General features: G+C 36.9%; 1 protein-coding gene, 1 long non-coding RNA gene and 1 pseudogene across 4 annotated transcripts in view; 2 read left to right on the top strand and 1 right to left on the bottom strand.

The window, feature by feature from the left end:
* Positions 1–6770, top strand: part of Cysltr1 (cysteinyl leukotriene receptor 1) — a 41219-nt gene extending 34449 nt beyond the window's left edge. For 2 of the 3 annotated variants that reach the window (XM_004867479.3, XM_087196606.1), the window contains one exon: positions 2661–6764. In XM_004867479.3, the coding sequence (XP_004867536.1) occupies positions 2688–3710 (1023 nt within the window). In that variant the 5' untranslated portion in view covers positions 2661–2687 and the 3' untranslated portion in view covers positions 3711–6764. Of the gene's footprint in view, positions 1–2660 lie in introns of all 3 variants that reach the window. The other variant, XM_004867478.3, reaches the window with a different exon arrangement.
* The window catches only part of LOC110346222 (uncharacterized), a 66801-nt gene that overhangs the window by 33329 nt on the left and 15456 nt on the right, over positions 1–18016 (bottom strand). The window lies entirely within an intron of this gene.
* LOC101705018 (oxysterol-binding protein-related protein 9 pseudogene) lies at positions 6890–8811 on the top strand (annotated as a pseudogene).

Here is an 18016-nt window from a genome sequence, read left to right as displayed (position 1 = left end):
GGGCCAGGGATTAGCTCAGTGGTGCCAGCGCCTGCCTGGCAAGTGCAAGGTCCTGAGTTTGATTCCAGGTACTGAAAAAAAAAGAAACTGTAAAATAAAAGGATACATAAGACCTAGATATAAAAACAGACCTTTGAAACTGCTGGAAGATAACACAAGAGAAACACTTAAAGCATTCAGCACAGGCAAGGACTTCCTGAGCAGAACTTCAGTAGAACAGAAAATAATACCAACAACCAACAAATAGGATGATATCAGATTAAAGAGCTTCTCCACAACAAAGGAAACAATTGACAGAATGAAGAGACAGCCTACAGGATGGGAAAATTTTGCCAGCTAGTCTTCTGACAGAGGACTAATATCTAGACTAAATAAAGACTTCAAAAAATTAACTCCCAAAACAAATAACCCAATAAAAAATAGGTTGATGAACTGAATAGATACTTCTCAAAAGAAGAATAGAAATGGCAAATAAGTGCATTAAATAATTTTAATCATTTCTAGCCATTAGGAAAATGTAAATCAGGCCAGGGATGTAGCTCAGTGGCACCGCACCTGCCTGGCAAGTGCAAGTCCTGTGTTCAATTCCTGGTCCAAAAATAAATAAATAAATAAATAAATAAATAAATAAATAAATAAGAAAAATTTAAATCAAAACAACTCTGAGATTCCATCTAACCCCACTTAGAATGGCTATTATCAAGAACACAAAAAGCAGCAAATGGTGGCGAGGATGTGGGAAGAAAGGAAACCTTCTACATTGTTGGTGGGAATGTAAACTAGTAAAACCAGTATAGAAATCAGCATGGGAAACTCCTCAAAAAACTAAAACTAGAAATTCCATTTGATCCAACTATACCTCTTCTGAGTATATTCCCAAAAGAGTTTAAGGCATCATACTGTACAAGTAGTGATACATGCATACCTATATTTAGAGCAGCACATTTCACGATAGCTAAACTCTGAAAATAGCCTGGATGCCCATCAGCAGATGAATGGATAAAGAAAAAAGTGGTGTCTATACTGAATGGAATAAAGAAGAATGAAATCATACCATTTGTAGGAAAATGGATGGAGACCTTTCCACCACTCCCAGCCCAGAGGAAGGGGCTTCTGGACCACCATTCCACTGCTCCCAGCCCAGAAGTAGGGGCTTCCGGGCCACTGTTCCACCGCTCCCAGCCCAGAGGAGGTGAGCCACGCGGGTGCCAATAGCACTACCACCACCACCACCCCACCCCACCCTGTCTTAATGAGAAGACACATAAACAAGTCTCAAAAACAGACTTCCAGATTACCTAAGCAAACCCCAAAGGGAAACGTGATGGAACACTCTGATACTCAACCACCTGGACTCCCTGAACTGGCAACAAAAGAGGATCTGGAAAAAATGAAACAAGAAATAATTTCTCAGGTAACAGCAGAGATTGTGCCCATAGTGCAAGACATAATTAATAAATCTAGAGAGGACACAGATAAAAAAAATAGAGGAGCTGAGGAACATGATGGAATACCAACATAGGAAACAAATGGAATCCATAAAACTGAGGCAAACAGATTTCCAGGAGATTAAAAACTCCATTGAAAGTCTATGCAGCAGAATGAGCCAATGTGAGGACAAGACTTACTGGAGTCAACAAAGAAACAGGAGAGTGCAGATGACGTAAAAAAAAACTTTTCACAGAAGTAATGGCAGAAAACTTCCCAAGCAGGGGAAAAGAACTTGACATGCAGATAAGTGAGGCATATAGGACTCCAAGTAGCCTTGATCAAAACAAATCTGCACATAGGCATATAATTGTTAAGATTCCAGAAACCCAACAGAAGAACAAAATTCTACAAGCAGTTAGAGAAAAGAAACAAATCACATACAAAGGAAAGTCCATCAGAATCACAGTAGACTTCTCAACGCAAACCCACAAGGCAAGAAGAATCTGGAGTGAAGTATTTCAAGCCCTAAAAAAAACAATCTCCAACCCAGATGGACGTACCCTGAAAAACTATCTTTCAAAATTGATGGAGAAATAATATACTTTCATGACAAACAGCATCTTAGGAACTTCATGAATACCAAACCAGCACTCCAAAAAATTTTAGATAATATCCTAGGTACAGACAATGAGGATCACAACCCCAGGAAGCACAGCAGAATGAATCCATCTGGCATGACAAGAAATTAAATGCAAAGGGGGAGAATCCAACAAAAAGAAAAAATCATGACAATGATAAGTCAATACATATCAGTTATAACCATCAATGTTAATGGTCTCAATTCACCAATCAAAAGAAATAGACTGGAAAATGGATGGAACTTGAGACCATAATGTTAAGTGAATTAAGTCAGACACAGAAAGTTAGTTGTCATATGGTTTCTCTTATATGGAAAATCTAAAATATATATAAATAATAGAGTAAAATAAATTAGAGATGGTAGAAAATAAAATAGCAGACTTTTTGGAGATGAGGAGGGAATGAGGGGAAGGGGAAAGATAGGGAGTAGGGGCAAAGAAATAAAAAATTATCAAGACTTACTACATATATGTACCAACTCCCCAATACAAATGTAACTCATATAGTGCAAACACATTAATAAAGTAGACATAGCAATACTTCATAATTTAAGATATACTAAAAATTTACAAAATTTTTATGTATTATAGGCACCAAGCAGACATTACTAGAGAAACATGGATGAAGTCGGAAATCTGACAATATCGCCTGCCAGTAATAACACGTGCTATGACAGTATTGATGACTTCCGCAATCAAGTGTATTCTACCTTGTATTCTATGATCTCTGTTGTGGGTTTCTTTGGCAATGGCTTTGTGCTCTACGTTCTTGTAAAAACAAATCATGAGAAATCAGCCTTCCAAGTATATATGATTAATTTAGCTATAGCTGATCTATTGTGTGTGTGCACACTGCCTCTTCGTGTGGTTTATTATGTTCACAAAGGCATTTGGCTCTTTGGTGACTTCCTATGCCGTCTCAGCACCTATGCCTTGTATGTCAATCTCTATTGTAGCATCTTCTTCATGACAGCAATGAGCTTTTTCCGGTGCATTGCAATTGTTTTCCCAGTTCAAAACATTAATTTAGTTACACAGAAACAAGCCAGGTTTGTGTGTGTTAGCATTTGGATGTTTGTGATTTTGACCAGTTCTCCATTTTTAATGGCCAAAACTTACCAAGATGAGAAAAACAATACCAAGTGCTTTGAGCCTCCACAAAACAATCAAGCTAAAAATCATATTTTGGTCTTGCATTATGTGTCGTTGTTCATTGGCTTCATCATCCCTTTCATCACTATAATTGTTTGTTACACAATGATCATTTTTACTTTACTAAAAAGTTCAGTGAAGAAAAATCTGTCAAGTCGTAAAAGGGCTATAGGAATGATCATAGTTGTGACAGCTGCATTTTTAATCTGCTTCATGCCATATCATATTCAACGCACTATCCACCTTCATTTTTTACACAATGAAACTAAACCCTGTGATTCTGTCTTGAGAATGCAGAAGTCAGTGGTTATAACGTTGTCTCTGGCTGCATCAAATTGTTGCTTTGACCCTCTCCTCTATTTCTTTTCAGGGGGGAACTTTAGAAAAAGGCTGTCTACATTTAGAAAGCATTCTTTGTCCAGCATGACTTACGTACCTAAGAAAAAGGCTTCCTTACCAGAAAAAGGAAAGGAAACATGTAAAGAATAGTTTAAGCCCATCTCCAGTGCAAATCAATGCAAATAATTCATCAAGTATTTTCTCGAGTCATTTATAATAAAATGAAATTTTCTATTAATAATTTACAAATACTTAATTGACTATGTGTGCCTATGAATCTTTCTTATTTATGCATTTCATTATTAGATATATTAAGTGTTAAAAATTCAATCCACAACTATGGGCTAAATTATAAACAATTGTTTGACCATTCACCAGAAGGTGAAGAATATTTGTGTTTTTGCAGTGTAAAACTTGTAACTAAGATCAAGATTTTCTTTCTCAAATAAGTTTTATGAAGGATAATAACTAGACTTTTAAGACATACAGTTAGCAAGTAATTCTCAATCATCCTAACATATTCTTTTGCATGCATGCCATCAGATGTGATCTGGAGATAACCCAGGAGCTGCATAAAATTTATTGCAGCATTGTGCTTTGTACTGACCAGCTGGGAAAAGTAGGGCTGTTTCTTCCAGAAAAGAATGTACAAAAGCTAGACCAGACTAGTATTCAACCAAATGGTCCTAAAGATACCATATAATGTATATTCTGGAAACTGAGGAAAATAAACCTGATAAAAAGGTCAGCTTGTCTCCAATTTTCTTCAGCACCTACCTCAGGTCTGCTGAAGAGAATAGTGGCATCTTTGAGGTTCCTAGTGAGATTTCTATAAGGAACTGTCTCTTTACATGACATACAGTCCTCAAGAAGCCAGACAACTGGTATTCCCATATATGAACAGAAGTAATTAAAAATTTATCTGAAGAAAAACAAAAGGGGTTTACTTTTCTACATGCCTATTACTAGGATCAAAATTAACTACAAAGGATCTCTAAAGAAAATTTTGAATGTCCATGTTACAAATTCTTTCAAGTGCATACATTTATGTGCATGTGTATAACTATATGTAAGAGATTTTGTTCTTTCATATGAATTTGCGAGTGAAAGTTATAAGCTTTATTATAGTTTCATGCTTTTTGCTTTTTATTGGCATGTTGACAGGAATATCAAAGATATTTTAAAATATTTTTATCTTACAGTAGAAGCTCTGTTTTTGAAATGATGAAAACTTGGTTATGGCTAAAATATGATATTCCTGGGCAAACTTTGGCTAAACTGCAGTGTTTTCCTCAACTTTGTGTTTAAAAAAGCATGTTACCTCAGAAAAAATAAGCAATAATAGTGAAGAAAAAAAGGACAACTCCAAAGAAGGTGTTCTTTTTGAATCTGCTTCATATATATTATTTCTATTTCATTTCTAATATTACTGTCCCAGAAAAAATCACAAAGCATAAAAGAACTCCAAGGCATAGTAATAACTGGTACCCACTGATTTTTGTTTAATATCTGAGATTTGGCATTACCTATGCTTTTACTCTATATTCTTTTTCCCTTGCTTGAGACAAAGATCACACATAATATTTTTATAAAACTCAGTCTTCATTGCTCATTTACTAAGCCTTCTACTATTCAGCAAGCAGCATAGTATTGTAGAAGTGCACTACACTGTAAGTCAGAAGACCTGGATGCTCTCCTGGTTTTTAATATCTACTAGCTCTATAACATTAAGCAAGTGAAATAAACTCTGATCCTCACCGTCCTCATTTGTAAAATGGAAATAATGATATTTATCCTGTTTTTATAGGGCATTTTGCAACAATATTGAGATCATGTATTTTAAAGTATTACCTTAAAGGTATAATCAGATGTAATTTTAAAGTATTTACAAAAGGCTTTATTACTTAAATATCCAGATTCATCATTATTACATATATTCTAATTTTGAAACCATTAAAATATGGTCATAGTTGAATTCTGTTGCGCATAAGTCTTTTAGTTTACTTATTCTTACTTCCAGTTTTTTATCTATGTTTTCATTTGCACTCACAGTCCCACTTACCCCATACAAAAATATACCATAAAGCCTTCACCTGCAAATCCACCATGAATTTGTTCTTCTTTCATGCCGTATGCATTTATACTCTATATCATACTGCTTAATAATTATTTTCCAAATTTCTCCATACATGTTAGTATTTTCTCTGAAAGTGGAGTGATCTTTGTGGGTTATCAATTCCTTGTCATTGGAAATTATACCTTTAAATGGCATTTAATGAGTTACAACTATGTGCTAGACTGTGTTTTAAATGCTTTACCTGTACCAATGCATTCAATGCTTACAACTGTCCTGTGAGTTATGTACCATTATTATCTCTATTTTAGTGAATTAAAAACTGAGGAACGAAGAGGCTTAGTAACTTGCCCAATGTCAGACAGCTAGCATCAAGGACAAAGATTCAAACACAGGCAGTCTACTACCACAACCCAAGTTCTTAATTTACTATACTACTCTGCCTAACCATTTTTTCAATAAAGTTTCAGTTATATAAGATGAAAAGGTTCTAGAAATCTGCTATACAACTTTGAGCCCATAGTTAACAATATTGTGTTGTGCACTTTAAAAATTTGTTAATAAGGGAGATTTCATGTCAAGTGGCCTTAGATACATATAAAAAGAGAGAAAGAAAAGAAGCAAGTGTTTATTATTAATGAGTTTTCATTTACTTTTAAAAAGACAATTAAACTGCATGCTTAAAATTATTAACTATAAAGCCTATAATTTCAGTCTGAACATCTTAAAAACATTGTATAGCATCTTAGAATGCTGATATTAGAAAGCTTTCATGTTTGTAAGTCCTAATGGCAATATAATATCTAGTGGCATTAATGTGCCAGTCTTCTGACACGTGGCTTTGGTCACCAACTGTCCTTTCAAACCTGGTCACCTACCCAAACTTTCTTTCATTATACATTTAACTTTTTATTTTGCTCAGAAAATATGGTTTCCATATCTTAAAAATATAAGTTTTAATCTGAAAGGAATAATCTGTATTTTAATCTCCAGAATAAATATAAATGGTTTTGTGTATTCATCTCACACTGTAAACTTTGATTTCCTTGGTTATAAATTTTCCTGATTTCATGCTACTCACCTGACTTTGCATTATAATTTTACTTGGTCTTTTAAAAAAATTAAATGTATCTCTCAATATCTACCTCTTACTGCAGTTTACTGTGGGCGCCGCCGGGGGGAGAAGAGGGGCGCTTGGGAGCAGCCCTGCTCCCTCCCGAGAGGCACAGAGGGCGGGGCCTCGGTGAACGGCTTTCTTGCTGGCCGTTTGCAGAGGTTTAGATTCAGGATTTGTTCCTAGTGTCCAAGACTTTGACAAGAAACTGACAGAGGCTGATGCTTACCTACAGATCTTGACAGAACAACTAAAGCTTTTTGACAACAAGCTTCAAAACTGTAAAGACGATGAACAGAGAAAGAAAATTGAAACTCTCAAGGAGACAACAAATAGCATGGTAGAATCAATTAAACACTGCATTGTGTTGCTGCAGATTGCCAAAAGTACTATTAACCCTGTTGATGCAATATATCAACCTAGTTCCTTGGAGCCTGTGATCAGCACAATGCCTTCCCAGACTGTCTTACCTCCAGGCAGCGGGCATTCACCACCTAGTAGAAGTCTGACTTCTCCAAGACATGTCAACTTGTCTCCAAATACAGTCCCAGAGTTCTCGAACTCTAGCAGCGAAGACGAGTTCTATGACGCTGATGAGTTCCATCAAAGCAGCTCATTCCCAAAGCGCTTAATAGATTCTTCTGGATCTGCCTCAGTCTTGATCCACAGCAGCTTGGGAAATAGCCTAAAGCGTCCAGATACCACGGAATCACTGAATTCTTCCATGTCCAATGGAACAAGTGATGCTGACCTTTTTGATTCATATGATGATAGAGATGACGACAGGGAGGCAGAGTCCATGGAGGAGCACAAGAGTGTCATCATGCACCTCTTGTCACAGGTTAGGCTCGGAATGGATCTTACTAAGGTAGTTCTCCCAACATTTATTCTTGAAAGAAGATCTCTTTTAGAAATTCATGCAGACTTTTCTGCACATCTGGACCTGTTTGTGAGCATTAGTGACCAGAAGGATCCCAGGGATCATATGGTTCAGGTCGTGAAATGGTACCTCTCAGCCTTTCATGCAGGAAGGAAAGGATCAGTTGCCAAAAAGCCATACAATCCCATTTTGAGTGAGATCTTTCAGTGTCACTGGACGTTACCAAATGACACTGAAGAGAACACAGAGCTAGTTTCAGAACGACCTGTTCCTTGGGTTTCTAAAAACAGTGTAACATCCGTGGCTGAGGAGGTTTCCCATCATCCACCAATTTCAGGCTTTTATGCTGAGTGTTTTAACAAGAAGATACAATTCAATGCTCATATCTGGACCAAATCAAAGTTCCTTGGGATGTCATTTGGGGTGCACAACATAGGGCAGGGTTGTGTCTTGTGTCTAGACTATGACGAACATTACATCCTCACATTCCCTAATGGTTATGGAAGGTCTATCCTCACAGTGCCCTGGGTGGAATTAGGAGGAGAATGCAGTATTAATTGTTCCAAAACAGGCTATAGTGCAAACATCATCTTCCACACTAAACCTTTCTATGGGGGCAAGAAACACAGAATTACTGCTGAGATTTTTTTCTCCAAATGATGAGAAGTCTTTTTGTTCAATTGAAGGAGAATGGAATGGTATAATGTATGCAAAGTATGCAACAGGGGAAAATACAGTCTTTGTAAATACTAAGAAGTTGCCTATAATCAAGAAGAAAGTGAGAAAGTTGGAAGATCAGAATGAGTATGAGTCCCACTGCCTTTGGAAGGATGTCACTTTCAATTTAAAAATCAGAGACATTGATGCAGCAACTGAAGCAAAGCACAGACATGAAGAAAGGCAAAGAGCAGAAGCCTAAGAATGGAAGGAAAAGGAAATCCGGTGGGAGACAAGGTTAGTCCATGAAGATGGAAAATGCTGGGTTTACGATGAACCATTACTGAAACGTCTTGGTGCTGTGAAGCATGAGGTTGGGAAACACAGAGTTCATGCCTGATGACCCAGGTGGTAGCTCCGCCTAATGAAGCAACAAACAATCTTCCTTTGGGAAAACCTATTGCTCCCTTCTTACTGCAGTGGTTCCTATCTCAGGGATACTGGACTTTATGATGCAGATGAAAAATTAAAGGAGGAAAAGCTTCTTTTTTCCTCTGGCAGTTACAATTTTGACTTCAGTCCTGAGAAAAAAACCTTCAGGTTTTGAAACAAGATGTCTGCTCTTTTCCAAACCCCATGCTTTGAAAAGCATTTATAAACCCAAATCTCATACTCTGCACTCTAGTTTTGCTTTTAAGATATTACATACCAAGTGTTTCCTACTTTACGTATCTTGGGTTTTATATATATATATATATATATATATATATATATATATATATATATGTATACACATATATATGTATACACATATATATACACACGCACACACATATATATATACATGCACATAAAGAGATACACATTGATGGCAGGTTTTTCATAAATACTCATCTGTAAATACTGGTTCCTCAAGAGTTGTTTTAGAAAACTAGCACAATGTATCAAAAATCAAGTGTTAGGAAATTAGTTATTTCATCTATAATAACTTTTATTTTAGAATTGAAATATTAAATTTATCTAAACCTGGAAAAAAAATTTCTACCTCTTACTAACATGTTAGTGACTCAATAGTGGAAAATTCATTGGTCCATCCCACCGCTCCCGGGCAAGACGTAGGTGCTTTGGAGCCACCGTCCCACTCCTCCTGGTCCAGAGAAAGGGGCTTCCCAGCCACCATCACTCCTCCCTCTCCCAACCCAGAGGAAAGGGCTTTTGGGCCACCACCCATCCCGCCAATCCCAGCCCAGAGGAAGGGGCTTCTGGGCCATGATCCCTACAGCTGCTTCCAGCCCCTGTGCCACCACTCCCAACTCAGAGGGGGTGAGCCTCACGGTGACAAGAGCACCCCACCTAGCCACCCCACTTGAAATGAGAAAACATGTAAATAAGTCTCAAAACCAGACTTCCAGATCACCTACAGCAACCCAAAAGGGAAATAAGATGGAACACTCTGATACTCAACCACCTGGACCCACTGAACTGGCAACAAAAGGGGATCTGGAAAAAATGAAATCAGAAATAATTTCTCAGATAACAGGAGAAATTGTGCTCCTAGTGCAAGACATGATTAATAAATCTAGACAGGAGCTGAGGAACATGATGGAATCCCAACATAAGAAACAAATGGAATCCATAAAACAGATGCAAATAGGTTTCCAGCAGATGAAAAACCCATTGAAAGTCTACACAGCAGAATGAGCCAATGTGAGGACAGAATTTCAGATATAGAAGAGAAGATTGCAATTAGTGATCAGGAAAAGAAAAATTGCTTCAAAATTATAAGGGAACATGAGAAATCAATTCACCAGCTGCTAGATGATGCAAAGAAGAATAACATAAGACTGATTGGAGTCAATGAAGAAACAGGAGAGAGTGTAGATGACATAAAAAAACTGTTCACAGAAGTAATGGCAGAAAAATTCCAAGCAGGGGAAAAGAACTTGACATACAGATAAGTGAGGCATATAGGACTCCAAATAGCCTAGACCAAAAAATCTACATGTAGGCATATAATTGTTAGGATTCGAGAAACTCAACAGAAGAACAAAGTTCTACAAGCATTTAGAGACAAGAAAAAATCACACACAAAGGAAAGCCCATCAGAATCACAGCAGACTTCTCAACACAAACCATCAAGGCAAGAAGAGCTTGGGGTGACATATTCCAAGCCCTAAAAGAAAACAGCCTCCAACTCAGATTGATGTACCTTGCAAAACTACCTTTCAAAACTGATGGAGAAATGAGACACTTTCATGACAAAGAGCACCTTAGGAACTTTGTGAATAACAAACCAACACTCCAAAAACTTTTACACAATAGCCTAGGAACAGACATTGAGGATCACAACCTCAGGAAGCAAAGCAGAATGAACCCATCTGGCACGACAAGAAATTAAATGTAAAGGAGGAGGACCCGACAAAAAGAAAAAGTCATGGCAATGACAAGTCAATAGGTTTCAGTTATAACTACCAACGTTAATGGTCTCAATTTACCAATCAAAAGAAATAGCCTGCCAGAATGGGTCAAGAAGCAAGATCCAACAATATGCTGCATACAAGAAAAACACTTACTTCAAAATGAAACTCATAGACTGAAAGTTAAAGGGTGGAAAGCAATACTTCATGTGACGGGAACCCCAAAAAAAAGCAGGAGTAGCTATCCTCTTTGCAGATCAACTAGATTTCAAACCAACACTGATTAAGAGAGACGAAGAAGGACACTACATCCTTGTAAAGGGAAGAATCAAAGAGGAAGAGATGACAATCATAAATATCTATGCACCAAACACTAGTGCCCACAACAATATAAAACAAATACTAACAGACATGAAATGTCATATATGCACTAATACAATTGTAGTGGGGGACCTCAACACCTCACTGTCACAAATAGATAGAACAACTAGACAAAAAATAAGTAATGAAATACTAGAACTCAATCAAACTCTTGAACAAATGAACTTAACAGATGTCTACAGAGTCTTCCACCCCTCAAAATCAGAATACACATTCTTCTCAGCTGCACATGAGTCATTCTCCAAAATAGACCACATACTCACACATGGAACATGTTTAAGTAAGTGCAAAGGAAATGAAGTTATCCCCTGTATATTATCAGACAATAGTGCAATGAAAATGGGGATTCATAGCAAAAGAAACTGGAAAAATTTCATAAACACATGGAAATTGAACAACATACTTCTGAATAACCAGTGGGTCACAGAGGAAATTGAAGAAGAAATGAGACAGATCCTTCAATTAAATGACAATAACAATACAACATATCAGAAACTATGGGACACAATGAAAGCAGTCTTAGGAGGGAAATTCATAGCCGTGAATACGCATATTAGGAAAACAGAACGAGCCCAATTAAACAACCTGATGCTGAACCTCAAGCTGCTAGAAAAAGAAGAGCAGGACAACCGCAGAGCTCATACGAGGGAGGAAATTATAAAGATCAGAGGAGAAATCAATGCAATGGAGACTAAGAGAATGATACAAAAAATCAATGAAGCCAAGAGTTGCTTCTTCAAAAGAATCAACAAAATTGACAAACCCTTAGCCAACCTTGTCAGAAAAAGGAAAGAAAAGGCCCAAATCAATGCAATTAGGAATGAAAAGGGTGAAATTACAACAGGCCCAGCAGAAATTCAGAGGATTTTCAATACCTTCTTTGAGAAACTATGTGCCAATAAGATGGAAAACACAGAACAAATGGACAGATTCCTAGATAGATATGAATTACCAAAGTTGAACAAAGATGACCTAAAAATTCTAAATGACCCAATATCAAACAATGAAATTGAAAATGTAATAAAAATCTTATCAACTAAGAAAAGCCCAGGCCATGATGGCTTCACCGCTGAATTCTACAAGACATTTAGAGAGGAACTACTGCCACTACTGTTTAAACTCTTCAACGAAATTGAAAGGGAAGCAATACTCCCAAATTCATTCCTGGAAGCAAGCATCACATTGATCCCCAAAGCAGAGAAAGACCCAACCAAAAAGGAGAACTATAGGCAAATCTCACTAATGAACATAAATGCAAAAATCCTTAATAAGATAATGGCAAACAGAATGCAGAAGATCTTACACCCTGATCAAGGGGGGTTCATCCCAGGGATGCAGGGATACTTCAACATAGGCAAATCAATCAATGTAATACACTATATCAATAGAGCCAAGGACCATAAACATATGATTACCTCCATAGATGCAGAGAAAGCATTTGACAAAATCCAACACACATTGATGAAGAAACCCTACAAAAAATTGGAATAGATGGTCTCTACCTCAAACTGATAGAAGCCATCTATGAAAAACCAACAGCCAATATCATACCAAATAGTCAAAAACTGAAATCCTTCACACTAAAATCAGGAACAAGACAAGGATGTCCACTATCACCACTCTTGTTCAATATAGTTCTGGAAACATTTGCCACAGCAATTAGACAAGTGAAAGAAATAAAAGGCATAAAGGTAGGAAATGAAGAAGTGAAATTGTCATTATTTGCAGATGACATGATACTCTATATAGAAGACCCCAAGAACGCCACCAAAAGTCTTCTAGACTTAATTACCAAATTCACTCAAGTAGCTGGTTACAAGGTCAACACACAAAAATCAATAGTTTTCCTCTACACGAATGACAGACTCACTGGGAGAGAAATAGGGCAAATAATTCCTTTCACAATAGCATCCAAAAAACTGAAATACCTAGGAATCAACCTAATGAAAGTCATCAAAGACCTCTTCCCTGAAAACTATAGCACTCAGAGAAGAGAGATTGAAGATGATATCAGAAAATGGACAGACATCCCCTGCTCCTGGGTAGGAAGGATTAATAGAGTGAAAATGGCCATACTTCCAACACTGCTATGTAGATTCAATGCAATTCCAATTGAGGTCCCAGCAGCATACTTCATGGACCTTGAGAAAACCATCCAAAAATTCATTTGGAACAAGAAGAGACCCAGAATAGCAAATGCAATTATAGGTAACAGAGACATGGCAGGGGATATCACAATCCCCAACCTGCAACTCTACTACAAAACTACTGTGATAAAAACAGCATGGTACTGGCAAAGAAACAGACCTGAGGACCAGTGGAACAGAGCAGAAGATGCAGAAACAATGCCAGACACACTCAGCCATCTCATCTTTGATAAAGGAGCCAAACACCCTCACTGGAGGAAAGATAGCCTCTTTAATAAATGGTGTTGGAAAAATTGGGCTTCAATTTGCCAAAGATTAAAACTAGACCTGTATCCCTCACCATGAACTAAACTAAAATTGAAATGGATTAAAGATCTAAATATTAAAATAGAAACTCTGAACCAGTTGGAACAGAGGTTAGGTAGAACTCTTGAAGACATCAGTGTAGGAAAAGATTTTATGAACAAAACCTCAGTTGCCCGTGAACTAGCACAAACAATCAACAAGTGGGATCTCTTCTTATTAAAAGGCTTCTGCACAGCCAGAGAAACCACCAGCAGTGTGAAGAGACAACCCACAATGAGGGAAAATATCTTCACCTGTTTTTTCTCAGACAAAGATCTACTATCTCGAATCTATAAAGAACTTAAAAAGATCAGACCTCCCAAATTTAAAGACCAAATCCAAAATGGGCTTCTGAAATGAACAGACATTTCTCAGACAAAGAAGTAGAAATAGCAAATAAATACATGAAAAAATGTTCAACATCACTGGTCATTCGAGAGGTGCAAATGAAAAGAATGCTGAGATTCCACTTCACTCCAGAAAGAACGGCTGCTATCATGAAATCAACCAATAACAAATGCTGGCAGGGCAGTGGGGAAAGAAGAACCCTGCTCCACTGCTGGTGGGAATGCAGACTGGTGCAACCACTGTGGAAATCAGTATGGAGATATCTCAAAGAACTAGGACTGGAAGTCCCATTTGACCCCGCTATTCCACTGCTGGGGATCTTCCCCAAAGAATTAAAAGAATCATACCACAGTGATATATGTGTGCCCATGTTCATAGCAGCACAGTTTGTGATAGCTAAAACTTGGAAACAGCCCAAATGCCCATCAAGTGCAGGCTGGATAAAGAAAATGTGGTTTTTTAATAAAATGGAGTACTACTCAGCCATAAAAAATGAGAAATTAGAGATATTTATAGCTAAGTGGATGCACATTGAGGCGATACTCTTAAGTGAAATAAATAGGACACACATGTATAAATACCAAATAGTTCCTCTGGTGTGAGAAACTGAAAGTGTAAATAAGGACTAAAATGTATAATAGGTAATGTGAAATAGGAAGAAAAGGGGCAAAGGGGAAGGAAGTGGGAGGTGTAGGGGAAAGGAAAGAAGAGAATGGAATTAATATGAGAAAATGGAAAAATAGGAACAAAATCTTTGTAAATAGGGAGGAATGGAGGGGTTGAAGGGAGGGCTGGGCAAGGGTGAAAAATACGAACCAAGAGAGATTATGTAAAGGTGCAAATTTCCAATGATGAATGTCATTATATTGTATACCTAAAATGTACCAATGATTAGAATGAATAATCAATAATGCAAAATAGGAAGAAAAGTTCCAAAGGGGTAGGGGTAGTGGGAGGGGCAGGGGAAAGGAAAGAAGGGAAAGGAAAAATGATAAGAAATGGAAATAAAGTCTTTGTAAATAGGGAAGAGTGGAGGGGGTGAAGGGAGGGCTAGGAATGAGGAAAAAAGAAGAACCAAGATGCATCATGTAAAGGTACAAGTTCCCAATGAGAATTGTAATTTTGTTGTATTCCTAAAATGTACCAATAAAAGAATTTAACAAAAAAAAGTGGAAAATTCAGAAATTTGAAAAGATGAGATTAGATCTCAGAGCAATATAAATATGTAAGGCCTTTTTAGTAAGGACTATAGCACTGGAAGTAGGAAAAGACGCTCATTTATTCTATTTTTACTTCATATGTACCACCTGGATTAGATTTTCTTTACCTGAGAGAAAAATATCAAAGTGTTTTTAAGAAGGCAAATCCGAAACATTTTCTTTGATCTATACCAGAGCTCTGTTACTCTTTACCTCCTCTCCCAGAGCTCTTTAACTTCTCGCTCCTCTGCTCATTACTTCACTATATATAATATATAAAATCCATCATATATAATCCCTTCTGTGATGACCCTACTAAATTACAAGAATATATTTCTATTTGTACTTCTAGCCATACTACAAATGCACTACCTAAATTTTGTCAAACAGATTTAGAGGGAACACTTGCTCAAGTGACACTCAAATTTGTATCCCAAATGACTTGACCTTTACAGTTTTTCTTGATAACTAGTTACTTTAGGAAATATTTTGCTTGTCATTAGTGCTAGCTTAGAAATTGAACACAACTGAACTATCCTGATGGAAAACAACTGTTTTGGCACAGAAAGTTATGTTACTGGCTATTCAAATGAATATCTAAAGTAAAGGTGTACTGTTGTACAAGTATCATGTTTATTCCTAAATACCCAAAACTACTTGCATTTTTTATTTTTATTGTCATATTCTTAACATGAAAGCTTAATGTTTGAATACACAGACAAGAAAATTAAAGATTAAAAAATAATGTCTCACATTACACATAAAGATTCTTCTTTCTACAATTACTCTTAGCAAAGAATAATTCAATTTAATAACTAATTCTAGTATTCTTAAAAAGCAAACAACTTCAAGACCTAGAATAGCAAAAGCAGTCCTAGGCAACAAAGACAAGGTAGGGGGTATCACAATCCCCAACTTGAAACTATACTACAAAGCTACTGTAATAAAAACAGCATGGTACTGGCAAAGAAACAGACCTGAGGATCAGTGGAACAGATTAGAAGATGCAGAAACAGCTCCAGACCTACTCAGCCACCTCATCTTGACAAAGGAACCAAATACTTTCACTGGAGGAAGGATAGCCTCTTTAATAAATGGTGCTGGAAACACTGAGTTTCAACTTGCTAAAGATTGAAACTAGACCTATATCTCTCACCATGCACTAAACTAAAATCGCAATGAATCAAAGATCTAAACATTAAAACAGAAACACTAAACTGGCTGGAAGAGAGGTTAGGTAGAACTCTTGAAGACACTGGTGTAGGAAAATATTTCATGAACAAAACCTGAGTCGCACATGAACTAGCACAAAGAATCAACAACTGGGATCTCAACTTATTAAAAAGCTTCAATACAGCAAGAGAAGCCACCAACAGAGTGAAGAGACAACCCACAATGTGGGGAAAAATTTTACCAGCTCTTCCTCAGACAAAGGTCTACCATCTAGAATATATAAAGAACTTAAAAAAATCAGACCTCCCAAATTTAAAGACCCAATCCAAAAATGGGCATCTGAAATGAACAGATATTTCTCAGACAAAAACATAGAAATAGCAAATAAACATAAAAATATGTTCAACATCACCGGTCATTTGAGAGACGCAAATGAAAACAATGCTGAGATTCCACCTCACCCCAGAAAGAATGGCTGCTATCAAGAAATCAACCAATAACAAATGCTGGTTGGGTTGTGGGGGAAAAGGAACACTTCTCCACTGTTGGTGGGAGTGTAGACTGGTGCAACCACTGTGGAAATCAGTATGGAGATACCTCAAAGAACTAGGGCTAGAGGTACCATTTGACCCAGCTATTCCCCTGCTGGGTATCTTCCCAAAAGAATCATACCACAGCTATATATGTGCACTCATGTTTATAGTGGCACAGTTTATAAAAGCTAAAACTTGGAACCAGTTCAATTGCCCATCAACTGGAGACTGGATAAAGAAAATGTGTTTTTTTTATAAAATGGAATTCTACTCAGCTATAAAGAATGAGAAACTAGAGATGTTTATAGCTAAATGGATGCATATTGAGGCGATACTGTTAAGTTAAATAAATGGGACATATATGTGTAAATACTGAATAGTTTCTCTGGTGTGAGAAACTGAAAGTGTAAATAAGGATCAAAAGGCATAATAGATCATGTGAAATAGGAAGAAAAGGTCCAAAGGGGAAGCAGAAGTGAGAAGGGTGGAGAAAAGGAAAGAAAGGAAAGGAATAAATATGAGAAAAGGAAAAAATGGAAACAAGGTCTTTGTAAATAGGGAGGGGTGGAGGGTTTGAAGGGAGGGCAGGGGAATGAGGAAAAAAATAAGAATCAAGACATATCATGTAAAGGTACAAATTCCCAATGATGAATGTCATCATATTGTATACCTAAAATGTACCAATAAACTTAATGAATAAAAAAAGAAAAGAAAGAACATTTAGACCTGCTGGGATTATCCACCATTCAGCCAAAATTCTACTAATGGCTTTCTCGGATCAACCAACATGGATCTGGGCTCTGTCTGTCCCTTTGTGTAACAATGACAGCAGAGACATGCCCAAAGTGGACATTATTTTTCTTCATTTCTTGCTTGTTTGTTCCTGTTTTTGTATGAGTGTGAACATTGTTTATAGTTTTTTTCTTGCTGTTTTATTTTGTTCTTGTTTATGTTTCTTCCTTCTTTCTTTCCCTCCTGTTTTTTTCATCAGTTTCCCAAAGCTGGCATAATCTTTCTCTGTCCTCCAGCCTTGCTTCTACCCTCTTTCTCTTCTTCTATTTCTCTATTTTTCCTTTTTACCCCTTTTAAATATGTCCCTTGAGGGTAAAATTGCTCTATTGAGGGGATATTTACTGTGTATATAACTTTCTGGTTTGTTTTACATTTTGTCATATAACTACAAATCAT

The sequence above is a fragment of the Heterocephalus glaber genome, unplaced genomic scaffold, assembly GCF_053883595.1.
Source record: "Heterocephalus glaber isolate CG9 unplaced genomic scaffold, H.glaber_assembly_v1.0 deba00001613, whole genome shotgun sequence".
NCBI classification, from domain to species: domain Eukaryota; kingdom Metazoa; phylum Chordata; class Mammalia; order Rodentia; family Bathyergidae; genus Heterocephalus; species Heterocephalus glaber.
This window is presented reverse-complemented; position numbering and strand designations above follow the sequence as displayed.